Consider the following 19,352-nt stretch of genomic DNA (forward strand, 5'->3'; position numbering starts at 1 on the left):
GCCCACACTCGAAATTCGGCACTGATGGAAATAGAGCGCAGAGTGCGCCGGATCCATACTACTTAGTACATACACACACTTGTGAGTGTGCACCGAGCTTTCTGACACTGCTTCCAGGAGTAAATGCGCGAGCGGGCGCTTCCCCATCTATTGGGGAAACATAGTAATTGCAGGGAAAGTGTTTAATGATACAATTTATTCAGGTTTGGCGGGCCGGATTAAACGGCCCCGTGGGCCGGATGTGGCCCGCGGGCCGTAGTTTGCCCATTCTGGGTTAGCTGCTGGCCACACGCGGCATCGCGCATTGGACCCCCGCTGGGAAGCGCTTGTGCGACCTCCTTGGGGACAATTGACCTTTGAACGCCATCTTGGTTGTGACATGACAGGGTCAACACCATCTGTCGACGGACGTCACTGGCACATTTGGATTACGATGACATAGTTTTTCCTAAAGAAACCCGCATTTTCCTCCGACCACCTTCGACAGAAGTCAGACTTTGCTTTTAATTTACACCTTGAAGAAATTGCACGTGCAATGGGCATGCATGAGGATTACAAGTGTAACATTTTTCAATAAATACATGACTAATCATACAATCGAGAAGTGCGAGTGCGAATGTTTGCTGGCAACCAGTTGGAGTTCTACCTCACCTACCAGCCGCCGGAAACTAGTCGGATTTGAGCAAAATGAATCTTTCAGGGTTGGTGATAATTTCCAAGCTCTAAATGCTGCGTGGGGGGGGGCATATTTGCCCCACCTTCCAGAAATGACGGCATTCGTGATCATTTCCAAGCTATAAATGCCACAACCTGCGGGGGCCATATTTGCCCCACCCCCACCCTCCGGAAATGACGAGCTGTTGTTTATGTGGCGCCCCCTGCAGGCTCACATCGCACTGCAGCACATGCAGGCTTTTTTCTCCCCTAGTGACTCGTGCTTGGTTGGCGGGGGCACAGCCGCCTCGGGCTCCGCCCCGCCTCCCGAGGGTGACGTGTTCCCCTGGCGGATCGGGATGCGCTCCGCCTCCACGCTGACCTGCAGACCAGGGTTTTGGCCCAGCTCAGACTGGTAAACCTGGACCGCCTCGCCTCCGCTCGCCATTGTGATTCCCTGGCTCTGGCGTGACTTGGCAAGTAACGCTATCGCCGCCTGGTGGATCGCCCACTCGGCTGCCTGGTGGGTCGCCTGCTCGGCTGCCTTGTTGGTCACCCGCTTGGCCTGCTCGGCCGCCTGCACGGCCGCCTTGTCAGCCGCCTGCTCGGCCTTCCGCATGGCCACCTGCTCGGCCTCCCACACGGCCTCCTGCTCGGCCACCTTGTCGGCCGCCTGCTCGGCTTTGAGGATAAGCTCTTCTACCTCAGCGGCGCTGAGCAGACGGACGCCGTCCTGGCCATCGACCTCATGGACCACTAGGGGGCACAAGTGCGAATGCGCTGTGTTTGACGAGTGAGCCCTCCAACTTGAAACTTGCGCTTCCTCCCGCCTCTGCGACGCATCTGCACGACGCACAACATGCAGCACATCACCTTTCTGTTCATCCTCGTAAACTTTGACCCCTCCGTGAGAGCAGTCGACAGGAAGCTTGGTGTGTGAGGACAGGACGCGCGTTTCCCCCGTGGTCTTGTTTCGCTCCACTTTTATCTCCATCGAGTACACGGCTACGCAGGAAGAGTGAGGACAGAGAAGCTGTGAGGACAGAGAAGCTTTGAGGCCCCGCCCGCAGATTGTCAGGTCATGCCACCCGGCGCCCGCGGCCCCACTCACCTCGCTTCATCTTGTCTACTCGCCCAAAAGCAGGATGTCTTGGGCGCACGGCAGGTCAGGCCTCGCCTCGGTTGCGTGTCGTCGTCTAGATGGCGCCGCTCCACTTGGCCGGCAGCTTTTGACTGAACGCAAGCAGGGAGCGCACATCCGTCATTTTGTTAAGGATTGGCATGTAGCATTGACATTGACAAGGCGACGCCACGCTGCTTTCGGATTGGCTCACGGCTGTCTCGCCTTCGGATGCGTCTTTTTTGTCCAATAGATGGAGTGTCTCCTCCTATGCGTCTACCTATTACACAGCAACACTGTGCAAGAGCGCCACGTGATCGTTGATAGCACAGTACTTCATTGGTCAAGACAAACGTCACCGTCTTCACGGCATCCCTGATTGACCACATTGTGTGCACAATACCAGTGTGCAGTGCCGGCTCTACGCAGGGGCAAGAGGGGGCAACGCCCCCTCCAACAGATGTCCTGCCCCCTCGAATCAAACTTTTAGAAGTGAAAAATCCGCTGATAGAAACACACGTTAATCAGCCCCCTCTCTTCTCTCATGTCGGTGCAGTGTGTCCTCACACAGCCTGCTGTCAGGACTCCGCGCCCCTCCGTAAACATCCAATCACTGTGAGTATGCAAATGAGGCAAGACGCAGCCAGAGAGTGTCAAGTTACAGTCAGCGCGGTAGGAGTTGGAAGAAGCAGTAAAAACTCCACCAAACTCGTCGTAATGACCCGCGCGCGATATAACTAATGATTAACGACAACTCAAATAATAGTTAATATAACATTCATATTATATGTTCCCCCCCTGAGAGATTGCCACCTTATTGTGGTCAGGTGGTTTGCGTGCCTCAGTGACCCTAAGAGCAATACCAGCAGAAGCTTTAATCTTCAGGTGGGACACCCAAGCTGGACAGGTTTTAGTGTAGAGGCCTGACAGAGTGCAATCCACTTCTCCAGGTTGAGATCTGGACACACAGCTAACAACTGCCGTGAAGAAAACACTAACAGTGTTAAAAATGTGTAAAAAAAAAAAAAAAAAAGAACATGCCCCCTTCACATTTCTGACTGCCCCCTCTTATGTGCATTCCTAGAACCGGCCCTGCCAGTGTGCGAAAAGCCACAGTGAAGTTGTATTTTTTTCCCCAAGATTTGAATGAAGGTTTGACTCCCACCCCTTTATTTGGTCACAAGATGAAACCACGTCTGACAGCCACAAGGAACATTTTGCTTGTGGCTTCTAGGTGGCGTCACGTTGATATTTGCAACACGGGATGGTAGGTGCCATTTCCGATGACCGATGTGACGTCACGGCAACGGCGCCACGTTTTTGTGGATGAAGTGACACGCAGTGACTGCTCTGTCCCTCCTGTCCGATAGTTGGCGCTAAGCTTCGCAAAACGTTCCTCACTGAAAGACCCATTTGCATTTGTTTGAACTCGACGGAGTAAAACTTCCCCTAAACTGGGGAGAAGAAGAAGCCTTTATTGACATAGAAAGTGACATTTTTAAAGTACCGTATTTTCCGCCCTAAAAGGCGCACCTAAAAACCTAAAATTTTCTCAAAAGCCGACAGTGCGCCTTATAGGCCAGTGCGCCTTATATATGGATCAACTGATGAATTTGTTGATCCATACTGGTTGTACACAGTGCTCTGCCAAAATGTTTCAGTACGTTTTAGTACGACTAGTAGATTACAAGGTCGCATCGCTTCCCAGCATTACGACAACTGTAGTCAGGGGGCGTCACCGAATAGCTGTTGTACCCGCGAGGCTATTTCATGTCAAAATAGGCTGCTCTGTTAATGTTTCGAGTAAATCTACGGATCGATATGGAAGGGAAACATAGGTAAGTAGTACCAATGCGTTAGATCGAACTTTAGTCAGTTCCGATCATTTTATAGGAGATCGTTTGAGAAACGCGATTGTTTACACTTTGCTGAGGCTCATGGGAGATTGCGAGCTGAGGCTCGTGAGACTTTGCGGATGGCTAATGCTATTGCGATAGCTGCTATACGTACCAGGCTATTTCATGTCAAAATAGGCTGCTCTGTTAATGTTTCGAGTAAATCTACGGATCGATATGGAAGGGAAACATAGGTAAGTAGTACCAATGCGTTAGATCGAACTTTAGTCAGTTCCGATCATTTTATAGGAGATCGTTTGAGAAACGCGATTGTTTACACTTCGCTGAGGCTCATGGGAGATTGCGAGCTGAGGCTCGTGAGACTTTGCGGATGGCTAATGCTATTGCGATAGCTGCTATACGTACCAGGCTATTTCATGTCAAAATAGGCTGCTCTGTTAATGTTTCGAGTAAATCTACGGATCGATATGGAAGGGAAACATAGGTAAGTAGTACCAATGCGTTAGATTGAACTTTAGTCAGTTCCGATCATTTTATAGGAGATTGTTTGAGAAACGCGATTGTTTACACTTTGCTGAGGCTCATGGGAGATTGCGAGCTGAGGCTCGTGAGACTTTGCGGATGGCTAATGCTATTGCGATAGCTGCTATACGTACCAGGCTATTTCATGTCAAAATAAGCTGTTCTGTTAATGTTTCGAGTAAATCTACGGATCGATATGGAAGGGAAACATAGGTAAGTACCGTTTTTTTCCGTGTATAATACGCCCCCATGTATAATACGCACCCTAACAATGGCATGTTGATGCTGGAAAAAAGCCTGTACCCATGTATAATACGCACCCAATTTTTTATTTATTTTTTTATTTTTATTTTTTTAAAGTCCCAATGATCGTCACACACGCAGGGAGGCAATGGGTCCCATTTTTATAGTCTTTGGTATGGTCTTAACTAGGCTGGATGTATTTTTTTTGTTGGCGTTGATTTCTCCGACTGCCCGTAAAGGCACCACCGCGATCAGATGAAAAGAGAGGAAAGTGACGTGCGGACATGTGAAAAAGGCGGCTCTGTATGGGAGAGACGTTGAAGAGGAATAAAAACACCCTTGGAAACCAAAACTTGCCCCTCGTCGTGACTCGGAGCCGCAACAAATGTTTCGGATTTGTGTAGGGTACATTGTGACAGCAAACGAGCAGGTGATCGAGCAAGCGTCTGATACGAGAGCATTGCGTTCGTATGGAGCGTGTTTGAAGTGAACAGCAGGGACGAAAGGAACAAGGCAAAGTGTTGTGAAATAAAATATTACCTGTAATACGCATTTTGTTATTTGCTGATTGTATTAAACTATCACATTCATTGTCAGTCAAGAAGAGAAGAGGACTATTATCCCTTCTTTGACGAAATGACCAGAGCACAGTACAAACACACTATTGTTCTTTCGGTATTTATTCAACCCACATTCTTTCACAACATGACAAGAAGAGAACAATACATAAATCAATACTCGTACCAGTACCGTGATTTTCTTAAAAAAAAAAAAAAAAAAATTAAATTAAAAAAAAAAAATTGTACCCATGTATAATGCGCACCCCAGATTTTAGGACAATAAATTAGTTAAATTTTGCGTATTATACACGGAAAAAAACGGTAGTACCAATGCGTTAGATCGAACTTTAGTCAGTTCCGATCATTTTATAGGAGATCGTTTGAGAAACGCGATTGTTTACACTTTGCTGAGGCTCATGGGAGATTGCGAGCTGAGGCTCGTGAGACTTTGCGGATGGCTAATGCTATTGCGATAGCTGCTATACGTACCAGGCTATTTCATGTCAAATTAGGCTGCTCTGTTAATGTTTCGAGTAAATCTACGGATCGATATGGAAGGGAAACATAGGTAAGTAGTACCAATGCGTTAGATCGAACTTTAGTCAGTTCTGATCATTTTATAGGAGATCGTTTGAGAAACGCGATTGTTTACAGAGGGCTCGTTGGTTATTGGCTAGTGGATGCATACCGCAACCCTAGTCAACCTCAGTTTGATGCAGTATAGCTTCTATTTTATGCGCCTTATAATCCGGTGCGCCTTATATATGGACAAAGTTTTAAAATGGGCCGTTCATTGAAGGTGCGCCTTATAACCCGGTGCGCCTTTTAGGGCGGAAAATACGGTAAGTTGTTTTCCTAGTGAGTAACTGATTAAAATCACTCCATTGTTTCATCATCAATTGTTTTGTACCGGCCAAACTACTGCACATCGATATTCTCATCTATGGACGTTTTCCGTTAGCGTCATCTACAGGTAAAAAAGTGAAAGACAACTGGTTGTTTATATATCTTAAAATTGTGGTCTGTTTTTTCGGGTGAAAGTGGATATTTAATTACATTGTGTGACTGTAGTATCAGTGGTCTCAGCCTAGAAGAAGCACTCACTAACCCTCTTGTCATTTCTTAGAGTGCGTAAAAAATGAAATGCAACTGAAGAGAAGTCGGAACGATGAGGCGAGAAGTGAGACTGCACACGGCTCTGAGATCCTTAGCTGCCAATGCAGCTCTTAAGAGAAAGAATGGAAGGCACCTTCACCACCACCACCCTCACGGTCATCAGATGAGAACAGAACGAACGCTCACATACTGGCTCATACTATGAAATCGGTGGCATCCTCAAGAGCTAGTTCATCTCTCTCTCTCTCTCTCTCTCTCTCTCTCTCTCTCTCTCTCTCTCTCTCTCTCTCTCTCTCTCTCTCTCTCTCTCTCTCTCTCTCTCTCTCTCTCCATTTTCTACACCGCTTGTCCCTACAGGGGTGCTGGAGCCTATCCCAGCTGTCATCTGGGTACACCCTGAACCAATTGCCAGCCAATCGCAGGGCACACAGAGATGAACAACCATCCGCACTCACACCTAGGGGCAATTTGGAGCGCTCAATTTGCCTACCAAGCATGTTTTTGGGATGTGGGAGGAAACCGGAGTGCCCGGAGAAAACACACGCAGACACGGGGAGAACATGCAAACTCCACACAGGGAGGGTGGTGGAATCGAACCGGCACCCTCCTAATGTGAGGCGGACGTGCTAACCAGTGTGCCACCGAGCATATAACATATATAGATAGATAGATAGATAGATAGATAGATAGATAGATAGATAGATAGATAGATAGATAGATAGATAGATAGATAGATAGATAAAAAAATTCACTCGTTGCCCAGCCTGAGAATATACACATATAGTATTATTTTTTAAAAACTTTGTCTTCCTAGCATAACACATTCCAAAATTCCATTGCACCCTGATTTTAGATTAAACATAAAACATTCATTTTTGCCCAAGGAAGGCAAAAGTGGGAAGCGTGAAATTAGAATTGACAGTGATGGATGATTTCGAATACATAATTGTTTTTGAGGCCATAATATTCATTGTTTATATTCCCTGTCAGCCATAGACATCTATTAGACATCTGGTCTATGTATAGACCTAATTTAGATGTCTAAAATTGGTCTATGTATAGACCTAAAATAGAAGTCTAAATTAAAAACATCAAATATGATCCTATTTCGAAATTTTAAAGTCTCAACCAGCTGTAAGTTGTATAAATAATGTACAGAAGTTGTTTGGCTTTGGCTTTAACAACCATATTGATCCGTACATGTGAAGTGGTTATTTCTGTAACCTGATATAGACGTCTATTTTATGTTATTCTATAGACCTAAAATAGACGTCTAAATTAGGTCTATGTGTGGACCTAAAATAGATGTCTAAATTAGGTCTATATATAGACCTAAAATAGACGACAAATTTAAATCCATTAAATATGAAATATTAAACCATAAACCAGCTGTAGGTTGTTTAAATAATGAATAGAGGTTGCATTGCTTTGTTTTAAACGACCATCGATCCGGGTGAAGTGTGGTTATTTCTGTAACCTGATCGACATCTATATTAGGTCTGTGTAGACCTAATTTAGACGTCTATTTTAGGTCTACACATTGACCTAATTTAGACGTCTATTTTAGGTCTATAGAATAACCTAAAATAGACGTCTATTTTCAGTCTATACATACGTAGACCTAAAATAGATGACAAAATTAAATCCATCAAATATGAAATATTAAACCCAAAACCAATCTGTAAGTTGTATACATAATGTATAGAAGTTGTGATGGTTTGTTATAAAACAACCGTTGATCCGTGTGAAGTGTGGTTATTTCTGTAACCTGAGGCCAATATTAAATCCATCCATCCATCCATCCATTTTCTATACCGCTTGTCCGCACCATCAAATATAAAATATTAAACCCTAAACCAGCTATAAAATGTATAAATAATAGGGGTGTAAATCGCGGGTTTTGTCACGATACGATATCATATCGATACAAAGGACCACGATACGATTATTGCCGATATCTTAAAGCCTGCTGTGATTCATTCACGATACATCACGATATAGTGCTCCACGATCGATATATATATATATATTTTTTTTTTTTTAAATAAAAAATATAGAACAATATCCTGATTTATAACAATTCATACGCAAAATCAACAAGGTACTGCAAACTCTTTATTTAGGAAATTACAAGAGTATTGTAGTATACAAAGTGTTTATTTTAACACTGAACTTTATCAAATTCCTATATTTTTTCTCATATAAGTAAAGAAAAATGAATATTCTTTCTTTTTTTGTAATACCATTAACTTTAAAGTGCATTACTGAACTATTTATTTACAATAATTTTAATTGCCCGTTGAGCCATCTTTTCTTTGGAATCCAAAGTGCTTCCAAACGAATGACTTGAAGCCCAAAGGGGAGCGAATTTCCTCGTCTTCTTGGACACTAGCCATAGCACCAGCCCAGGAGCCGCGTAGTTGTCGGCTCCCCTTTCACGTGCCTGCTCTGCTCACAACACAGCACGCCGCGTACTGCTCCCGGAAAGAGGAAGCAAGCAACAATGAACTAGATTTCAAAATAAAGTCGCGTCTAATGTCCGAGGTCAAACACGGCGATATAAATCGATGTTTACGTTTAGCATCGATGCCAATAAATCGTAGAGCATTATATCGATTAATCGATGTGTATCGATGAATCGTTACACCCCTAATAAATAATGTACAGAAGTTGTATTGCTTTATTTTAAACAACCAATGATCCGTGTGAAGTGTGGTTCTTTCTGTAACTTGATATAGAAGTCTAGGTTATTCCATAGACCAGGGGTGGCCAACCCACGGCTCGCGAGCCGCATGCGGCTCTTTGCCTGGATGCGGCTCTTTGCCTGGTTTCATGCGGCTCTTTTACGTTCATATCAACATTTGTGTTTATTTTTTGTGCGTGTTCGCTTCGCTTGAGTTCAATATGGTATTTTGGTCAAACGCGCATACGCGTGAGATGAAATCTCGCAAAGGAGGAAGGACACACCCATTCGAAGAGTGTCAATTTCGCTCACAAAATGGCAAGGAAAAAATCCACAGCTAAACAAATATATGAAGATGAACACAGGACGTTTTTATAACACGGGAAAGTTTATATTTTTTTGTTGAACGCAATGGCAAGCCATTCTGCCTGATATGTCGGACGTCATTAGCACATTTAAAAGCTTCAAATCTTCAGCGCCACTTCAGCTCACTCCATGCTAATATCGATAAGGACTTTCTAAAAGGGACTGAACTTCGCAAGCGCAAGTTGGACACTTTGAAAAGTCAGGCAGAAAAACAGGTCCAGTTTTTCAAAGAAATTACGAAGCACTTAGAGCAGGGGTCACCAACACGGTGCCCACAGGCACCAGGTCGCCCGTGAGGACCACATGAGTCGCCTGCAGGACTGTTCTAAAATTACCTCAAATAGCAGCACTTGTCAGTGAGCTGCATCTATTTATTTTACAGTCAAACCTCGGTTTTCGAACGTCGCAGTTCTCGAAATAATCGGAATTCGAAGAAAAAATTCGAGATTTTTTGCTTCGGTTGTCGAACAAAATTCGGAGGTTGAACTTCGCGAGATGAGCCGGGAGGACCCGAGAAAACCCGACCACGCGGCCCGGATGCCGACGTACTCCGTTGTTATTGTATTTTCGTTATATTTGAGGATTGTATTAACCCCTAATCATGCCTCAGAAGAAAGCAAGTGGGAGCAATAAAGCCATCCGAAAACACAAAGACGCTCTTAAAGCAATGCGACAGTGAGCGCCCGGCGCGCTGCGGTTGCCCGATCGGACCAAATTAAGCTCCCTGCGCACTGAGGTCCACTTTAATTTTGGAAAGTACATCAGGACTTTAAAAATATTTTCTAAATTTTAGCGACGGCTCTGTCACAATAATGCGACCAGCGTGGTGCAGTTGCGCGATCGACGACGCGCTCCTGTTGCGCGTTCGGCGGTGCGCTGCAGTTGCGCGATCGGACCAAATTAAGCTCCCTGCGCACTGAGGTCCACTTAAATTTTGGAAAGTACATCAGGACTTTAAAAATATTTTCTAAATTCCAGCGACGGCTCTGTCACAATAATGCGACCAGCGCGGTGCAGTTGCGCGACGCGCTACGGTTGCGCGTTCGGCGGTGCGCTGCAGTTGCGCGATCGGACAAATATGCGCAAGTGAAAAAATGCTTAAAAAAGGCGGGATTTTTTGTCTTGAAACGGATAAAAAAAAATTCCATTACAGTGGAGCCTCGGTTTTCGAACGTCCCGGTTCTCGAACAAATCGGTATTCGAACAAAAAATTCGAGATTTTTTGCTTCGGATGTCGGACGAAATTCAGTTGTCGAACCTCGCGAGATGAGCCGAGAGGACCCGCATGCCAACTGACTCCGTTCGTTATTACATTCTTGTTACTCTGAGGATTGCATCAACTCTAATCATGCCTCCAAAGGAAGCAAGTGGGAGCAGTAAAGCCATCCTAAAACACAAAGACGCTCCTCAAGCAATGCGACAGTGAGCGCCGGCGCGCTGCGGTTGCGCGATCGGACCGAATTGAGCACCCTGCGCACTGAGGTCCACTTAAATTTTGGAAAGTCCATTAGGACTTTAAAAATATTTTCTAAATTTTAGCGAATGCTCTGTCACAATAATGCGACCAGCGCAGTGCAGTTGCGCGGTCGGCGGCGCGCTACGGTTGCGCCTTCGGCGGTGCGCTGTAGTTGCGCGATCGGACATGCAAATGAATAAATGCGTAAAAAATGAGTTTTTTTTGCTTGGAACGGATTAGATGTGATTTTTCTTTGAAGGAAGTATTGTTTTGTCTGTGTGCCATAAATTTTTGTATTTTATTTATTTATATTTATTTTTCAGTTGAATGGACTCAGGGAAAATTGCAGATAAGAGCCATGAGAAAGAATACAACTGATTTGATTTATTTTTTTATTTTACTATTTGAAAGCAGTGATCGGTAGATCATAGAGCAACACAATAATACATTTTCAGTTTATAATGCATGCACTTTTATTTATGCATTTATCTTGATAAAGACTCAAGATCACAAACTGCAGTTGGATTGAAAATGTGAACTGAGCGAATTCTTTTGGCTTGCTGACCAGACTCATCTCAAAGCCACTTAATCATTAGATCTAGCTCAGGGGTGGGCAAACTTTTTGACTTGCGGGCCGAATTGGGTTCTAAATTTTGAACGGGGGGCCGAACCAGGAGCAGATGGATTTAGTGTTTGTGTGAAGTAATATAAATGACATGTAAAGGTCATTGCATAAAAGGTTTTTACTTTTAGTAGATACTAAAGCATGGATATTAAAAAAAGCTTTTTGAAAACAAATGCATTTATTAACAGCATTAAAAAAAAAATTCACCAAAAAACTAATATCAGTGATTCTTATGTTATGTATTATAATACGACACTGTTATGATGAATAACATTTTCCATCACTTCAGCGCCTGCAGGTCAGATTTATGAAATATGTTTATCTAATGAGGCGAAATCACATCCAACGGCAAACATTCTGACCAAATACATCATCTTGAAGAATCAGTGAAAGAATGCATCTAAATAAAGTAATAAAGAAATCAATAGTATTGTTGGTTTGCCTTTTTTGCTAGTGCATCATAGTCTGGAGTAAAATTCGTTGTGGTAATTCTTAGGATAGAGCCGAGGTGTCGGTCCGTTAACCTACATAGATCTGTGACGGGCTTTGTTGACGTTCATGTGGCTGAACGTCTTCTCACACACGTAGGTTGAGCCAAATTGTCCACTCTTTTTTAACATTCGGCACTCAGCGTCCACCTTTCTTTTCTTCGGGCCACTCATTTTAATGGAATGATTCCAGGGGAAGGTTTGTGGGTGGCATTAGCGTAAAACTGTATCTGAAAACTCAGCGCGCGAATTACGAGAATATTGACGTCACAGCCTACACTCGAAATTCGGCACTGATAGATGAAATTACTACGTACTACTGAGTACGCACACGCACTTGTGAGTGTGCACCGAGCTTTCTGACACGGCTCCCGGGAGTAAATGCGCGGGCGGGCGCTTCCCCATCTACTGGGAAACAGTAATTGCAGGGAAAATGACCCAAAGAAAATTAATAATACAATTTATTCAGGTTTGGCGGGCCGGATTAAACGGCCCCGTGGGCCGGATGTGGCCCGTGGGCCGTAGTTTGCCCATGTCTGATCTAGCTCCTCTTGAGCTGTAACATTTAAGTCTCTAATGGCATTTTGAAAGGACGATTTCCACGCCCAATAGTTTTCAGGGAGATCGTCAAACTTCAAGAGTCTTGTGCTTACCATTTCTCGACGGATTAGGTACCTTGTAATATCCTGAACATCCCGCACATCCGCTGGTGTTGTAGGGTTGCCATGGATGCAGCCTGGTAGGATATTGTCTCTCTATTCCACCACTTCGACAGAAGCAAGCTGATTAGCTCAGTTGGTAGAGCAAGCGTCTCCTAACACGAGCCGTTTCGCTGTAGCGGGTTCGATTCTCATGTGTCTTCTCATTACACAAATTCACGTGACACTTGCTGCAGTTAGATTCGTTCTTAACATTTACCGTTTTTGCATTATTAGTACATTCATTCTTGGCATTCAACATGAAAATTTTTCCCACTTATAATTTTTTTCATTATTTTAATTATCGGAATTCTGACTATTCTCAGAATTCTGAGAATAAAGTCAGAATTCTGAGAATAAAGTCAGAATTCCCACTTTCTGACTTTAAAGTCAGGAGAATAAAGTCAGAATTCTGACTTTAAAGTCAGAAAGTGGGAATTCTGACTTTAAAGTCAGAAATGACTTTATTCTCAGAATTCTAACTTTAAAGTCGGAATTCTGACTTTGAAGTCAGAATTCTGAGAATGAAGTCAGAATTCCGACTTTGAAGTCAGAATTCTGGAATTCTGACTTTAAAGTCAGAAAGTGGGAATTCTGACTTTAAATTGGGTGGTGCCCAATGTCCATCGAGTTCATCTTTGTAGAAGCTGTTGGCGACACGCACAGAAGCCACGAATGATGAAACAAGGACCGCAATAGCTTTAAAATTAAAACAGGCTCCAGCGCTGAGTAGCAAAGGGGGCTATCAAAACCCCACAAGAGTGTGATGTTTATTTTGTTTCCCCCTTGTGTTTCGCCGAGCTGGTTGTTTTGTTTATTTGATATGTCCATCCATCCATCCATCCATCTTCTTCCGCTTATCCGGGGTCGGGTCGCGGGGGCAGCAGATTCAGGAGGGACTCCCAGACTTCCCTCTCCCCAGCCACTTCATCTAGCTCATCCCGGGGGATCCCAAGGCGTTCCCAGGCCAGCCGAGAGACATAGTCTCTCCAGCGCGTCCTGGGTCGTCCCCGGGGTCTCCTACCGGTGGGACATGCCCGGAACACCTCCCCAGGGAGGCGTCCAGGAGGCATCCTGATGAGATGCCCGAGCCACCTCATCTGGCTCCTCTCAACGTGGAGGAGTAGCGACTCTACTCCGAGTCTCTCCCGGATGACCGAACTCCTCACCCTATCTCTAAGGGAGAGCCCGGACATCCTGCGGAGAAAACTCATTTCGGCCGCTTGTATCCGGGATCTCGTTCTTTCGGTCACGACCCATAGCTCGTGACCATAGGTGAGGGTAGGAGCGTAAATCGACCGGTAAATTGAGAGCTTTGCCTTTTGGCTCAGCTCTCTCTTTACCACGACGGACCGGTACAGAGTCCGCATTACTGCCGACGCTGCACCGATCCGCCTGTCGATCTCGCGCTCCATCCTCCCCTCACTCGTGAACAAGACCCCAAGATACTTAAACTCCTCCACTTGGGGCAGGATCTCATCCCCGATCCGGAGAGGGCATTCCACCCTTTTCCGATCGAGGACCATGGACTCGGATTTGGAGGTGCTGACCCTCATCCCGACCGCTTCACACTCGGCTGCGAACCGCTCCAGTGAGAGCTGGAGATCACGGCCTGAAGAAGCCAACAGCACAACGTCGTCTGCAAAAAGCAGAGACGCGATGCTGAGGTCCCCAAACCGGACACCCTCAACGCCTCGGCTGCACCTAGAAATTCTGTCCATAAAAATTATGAACAGAATCGGTGACAAAGGGCAGCCTTGGCGGAGTCCAACCCTCACTGGGAACGAATCCGACTTACTGCCGGAAATGCGGACCAAACACTGGCATCGGTGATACAGGGACCGAACCGCCCTTATCAGTTGGCTCGGTACCCCGTACTCCCGAAGCACCCCCCACAGAACCTCCCGAGGGACACGGTCGAACGCCTTCTCCAAGTCCACAAAACACATGTGGACTGGTTGGGCGAACTCCCATGCACCCTCGAGGATCCTGCTGAGGGTGAAGAGCTGGTCCACTGTTCCACGGCCAGGACGAAAGCCACACTGTTCCTCCTGAATCCGAGGTTCGACCTCCCGACGGACCCTCCTCTCCAGCACCCCTGAATAGACCTTCCCAGGGAGGCTGAGGAGTGTGATTACCCTGTAATTGGAACACACCCTCCGGTCCCCCTTCTTAAAGAGGGGAACCACCACCCCAGTCTGCCAATCCAGAGGCACTGTCCCCGATGTCCACGCGATGTTGTAGAGACGTGTCAGCCATGACAGCCCCACAACATCCAGAGCCCTTAAGAAATCCGGGCGGATCTCATCCACCCCCGGGGCCTTGCCACCGAGGAGTTTTTTAACTACCTCAGTGACTTCGACCCCAGAGATTGGAGAGTCCGCCTCAGAGTCCCCAGGCCCTGCTTCCACAATGGAAGGCGTGTAGGTGGAATTGAGGAGGTCTTCGAAGTATTCTCCCCACCGACACACGACGTCCCGAGTCGAGGTCAGCAGCACGCCATCTCCACTGTAAACAGTGTTGACGTTGCACTGCTTCCCCCTCCTGAGACGCCGGATGATGGACCAGAATTTCCTCGAAGCCGTCCGGAAGTCATTCTCCATGGCCTCGCCAAACTCCTCCCACGCCCGGGTTTTTGCCTCAGCAACCGCCGAAGCCGCGTTCCGCTTGGCCATCCGGTACCTGTCAGCTGCCTCCGGAGTCCCGCAGGCCAAAACGGCCCGATAGGACTCCTTCTTCAGCTTGACAGCATCCCTTACCGCCGGTGTCCACCAGCGGGTTCGGGGATTGCCGCCACGACAGGCACCAATGACCTTACGGCCACAGCTCCGGTCGGCCGGCTCAACAATGGAGGCGCGGAACAAGGTCCACTCGGACTCAATGTCCCCCGCCTCCCCCGGGACGTGGGAAAAGCTCTGCCGGAGGTGGGAGTTGAAGCTCTTCCTGACAGGGGATTCCGCCAGACGTTCCCAGCAGACCCTCACAGAACGTTTGGGTCTGCCAGGTCGGACCGGCATCTTCCCCCACCATCGGAGCCAACCCACCACCAGGTTGTGATCAGTTGACAGCTCCGCCCCTCTCTTCGCCCGAGTGTCCAAAACATGCGGCCGCAAATCCGATGACACGACTACAAAGTCGATCATCGAACTGCGGCCTAGGGTGTCCTGGTGCCAAGTGCACACATGGACACCCTTATGTTTGAACATGGTGTTCATTATTGAAAATCCGTGTCGAGCACAGAAGTCCAATAATAGAACACCGCTCGGGTTCAGATCGGGGGGGCCGTTCCTCCCAATCACGCCCTTCCAGGTCTCACTGTCATTGCCCACGTGAGCATTGAAGTTACCCAGTAGAACGATGGAGTCCCCAGAAGGAGCGCTCTCCAGCACTTCCTCCAGGGACTCCAAGAAGGGTGGGTACTCTGAGCTGCCGTTTGGTGCATAGACACAAACAACAGTCAGGACCCGTCCCCCCACCCGAAGGCGGAGGGAGGCTACCCTCTCGTTCACCGGGGTGAACCCCAATGTGCAGGCGCCCAGCTAGGGGGCAATAAGTATACCCACACCTGCTCGACGCCTCTCACCGTGGGCAACTCCAGAGTGGAAGAGAGTCCAGCCCCTCTCGAGAGGGCTTGTACCGGAACCCAAACTGTGCGTGGAGGCAAGTCCGACTATATCTAGTCGGAACTTTTCTGCCTCGCACACCAGCTCGGGCTCCTTTCCAGCCAGAGAGGTGACATTCCATGTCCCAAGAGCCAGCTTCTGCAGCCGGGGATCAGACCGCCAAGGTCCCTGCCTTTGGCCGCCGCCAGCTTGCACTGCACCCGACCCCTTTGGCCCCTCCCACAGGTGGTGAGCCCATGGGAAGGGGGACCCACGTTTCCTTTTCGGGCTGTGCCCGGCCGGGCCCCATGGGCGAAGGCCCGGCCACCAGACGCTCGCCTTCGAGCCCCGCCTCCAGGCCTGGCTCCAGAGGGGGGCCCCGGTGACCCGCGTTCGGGCGAGGGAAAACGAGATCCATTTATTTTTTTCATCATAAGGGGCTAATGTGAGCCGTGCTTTGTCTGGCCCCTCACCTAGGACCCGTTTGCCATGGGTGACCCTGCCAGGGGCATGAAACCCCAGACAACATGGCTCCTAGGATCATAGGGGCACGCAAACCCCTCCACCACGATAAGGTGGCGACTCACGGAGGGGTACGTTCTGCACAGAGAGAAATATTTTGCCTAACAAAGAAAAGATACGGTTGGAAGCATGATTAAACTAAGAATATAATGACGTAACATGGAGTATCAAAAGTACAAACTTTGCATAGTCAGGGAACATTAATAGATTAATGATGTCACAGCCAAAAAGCTCACATAATTTCGTACAAAATGACAAAATTGAAAGAATGATGAAAGAATGAGGTGCGACAGTGTATGTGCAAGAATGGAGGAGAATGTTAAAAACCAGCAGGTGCCAGAGGGAGTCAGCCAAGGACTCGGCCAAAGATGATCGCCAAGGCCGAAAGACGGGATGGAAGACAACAGCCCCCACCCAAGGACTCGGCCAAAGATGATCGCCAAGGCTGAAAGACGGGATGGAAGGCAACAGCCCCCACACACACCGAATCGCCCATAACCAGCACCCACTCCCATGGAATCAGAATCTCCTGCGAACTTGCCCCACCCCAAAGACTCATTACCCATCAAACTCGGCCCACACCGGCATGCGCAACTGAATATAAGCTGACCAAAGAACCTTGAACGTTGCCTTTTCTGAATGGAGACTTTCTGCTCTTGAAAGGCCCAGCGCTGTATTGTACTTTCCTGAAAACAGAGCTTTCTTAACAAGAATTGTGATTGAACTCAACCAACCTGTGTAAGTCTAATTTCTGCTTCAGTGTCTTAGCATTTTCCTAAATCTGAAGAAATCAAACGAGCATGCAGTGAGTAAATTGGATAACAGGTGATTGGCAATGGCTTTTGCCGTGAGGCGCAGATAGCGCGCTCCCTAAATTGTGGACAAAATCCAACAAGAGGCATGTTTTTAATTTTCTGAATGATCTCGGTTTTGTTTCTGAAGTCCGAAAATAGGCACTCTGATATTTTAACGAATGAATCCTTTATGTACTCGCCATCGGTGAATGGTTTTCCGCGCTTTATTATCTCCCAGGCTGCAACCAAACTTGCCGCAGTAGTAGAGTTTGGAGATGCAATCCACTTCTTGAAACTGTTTTTTCGTTCCTCAAATTGCATCTTTCCTCTCAGTTCCAACTGGGTGATCGGCAGCAAATTTAGCATGCTTTAGCTGAAAATGTCGCTCCAAATTGCTCTTCTCATTATATTTGACAACTTCTCATTGCAAATCAAACATTCAGGCAATCCTTCAGCATTGGCAATGAAAGCAAATAGTTGAGTCCATTCTTTCTTAAAGCCTCTGCTCTCATCAGCAATCTTTCTCTTCTTGCCTTTTGAATCCATGGCCCGCCACTCACACACCTGTTTGTTTACAACTCGCCTGTGCTGTGTCGCTTGCTATGACACAATTTTGCGCCATTCTGAAATTTGGTATTTTTAATATATTTACAACTACATACATTTTCTACAGCATAAGAATGTTTGTGTCATGATTACCATCTAAAAACCATATTTCTAAAAACAAAACAAAAAAACCCATCTTTTTCCATTTTCACGCATTTTTGCAAGAGCTCCAGGGAGCCACTAGGTGTGTCCTAAAGAGCCGCGTGCAGCTCTGGAGCCGCGGGTTGCCGACCCCTGGTCTAGATGTTCAAATGATCACTAGCTGTTAGCGCGATTAGCGCTAATCGCTCTAATAGCTAGTGATCATTAGAACGTCTACGCCAGGGGTCACCAACTCCGGTCCTCAAGGGCGCCAATCCAGGCTGTTTTAGGTGCAGCCCTACAACAACACACCTGATTCAAATGATCAGCTCATCAGCAAGCTCTATTAAGGCTGATAGCGATCCTGATTATTTGAATCAGGTGTGTTGTTGTAGGGCTGCACCTAAAACAGGCTGGATTGGCGCCCTTGAGGACCGGAGTTGGTGACCCCTGGTCTACGCAATAAACGTCTAAAAAATCTTTCACATATAGATGTCTAATAGACGTCTATCCCGTAGACGTCTAAAAAACTTTCACATATAGACGTCTAATAGAAGTCTATCCCCACGTCTAAAAAACGTTCACATATAGACGTCTAATAGACGTCTAATACACCTCTATCCCGTAGACGTCCATAGCTCAGACGTCTAATAGACATCTATAATAGACGTCTATAAACCTTTCACTTTTAGACCTTTTTTAGACGTGTTTTAGCCGAGACATCTAGGTAGAATATAGACGTCTAATAGACGTCTATTAGACGTCAAAATGCTCGCAGGGTTAGTATACCATTATTATATAAATCGCATGAAACAGCTTGCTGTTGCCATGTTCCATTGCAACCAGCAAAAACCATCAAATGCAAACGTGCTTATGTTTGAACACTGATTGCAACTTTTAAATTATTGTGCAATGAGTCACCCACGTCAATAAAACTGCTTCCGCCAAGCACGCGCACCTCTGCAAAGAAGGCGCGTGCTCGCCACACTTAAGACTTGCCAGCAATTATCAAATCAAAACAAAGCCGCTATGTTTTGTCACAGCGTCGCATGTGACATCAAAATCATGCAAAGATCAAATCGGCAACTTACTGCCTGCGTGAACCAGTGAGCGCGCGCAACTGGCATCGGATGAATAACCTGGCATCCCGAAGCCGCGCCCACTCAACGAATAAGCCTTTTCACAATAAAAGTCAATTCCGGAAACCCCGAGGACATTTTCAAAATGAAGTATAAGGCGTCATGGCTCGTTAATTTCCTAAGTACGACAGTGGGGACAGAGTTTCATTAAATGTTTTTGTTTTACAAGTAAAAGTAAATTAAGTATTCCTTAGGGGTGTGGGGGTGTGACGGGGGGGCAC

At 46.6% G+C, this 19,352-nt stretch overlaps 1 protein-coding gene across 3 annotated transcripts; it reads right to left on the reverse strand.

Moving 5' to 3' along the window:
• Positions 1 to 479: 479 nt before the first annotated feature.
• On the reverse strand, positions 480 to 19,178 carry palm1a (paralemmin 1a). Of its 3 annotated transcripts, none has more exons than XM_037249561.1 (3): positions 19,084 to 19,178; positions 1,766 to 1,887; positions 480 to 1,659 (listed from the first exon to the last, which is right to left on the reverse strand). In XM_037249561.1, the coding sequence occupies exons 2-3, from the start codon at positions 1,773 to 1,775 to the stop codon at positions 887 to 889; spliced, it is 783 nt and encodes a 260-aa protein (XP_037105456.1). In that variant the 5' UTR covers positions 1,776 to 1,887; positions 19,084 to 19,178; the 3' UTR covers positions 480 to 886. The 3 variants fall into 3 exon arrangements, with proteins under 3 accessions (XP_037105456.1, XP_037105458.1, XP_037105457.1); XM_037249563.1 differs by lacking the exon at positions 19,084 to 19,178 and having other exon boundaries at positions 480 to 1,410; positions 1,528 to 1,659; positions 1,766 to 2,180; XM_037249562.1 differs by lacking the exon at positions 19,084 to 19,178 and having other exon boundaries at positions 480 to 1,036; positions 1,100 to 1,659; positions 1,766 to 2,180.
• Positions 19,179 to 19,352: the final 174 nt, after the last annotated feature.

This window comes from Syngnathus acus, chromosome 4 (assembly GCF_901709675.1).
Source record: "Syngnathus acus chromosome 4, fSynAcu1.2, whole genome shotgun sequence".
NCBI classification, from domain to species: domain Eukaryota; kingdom Metazoa; phylum Chordata; class Actinopteri; order Syngnathiformes; family Syngnathidae; genus Syngnathus; species Syngnathus acus.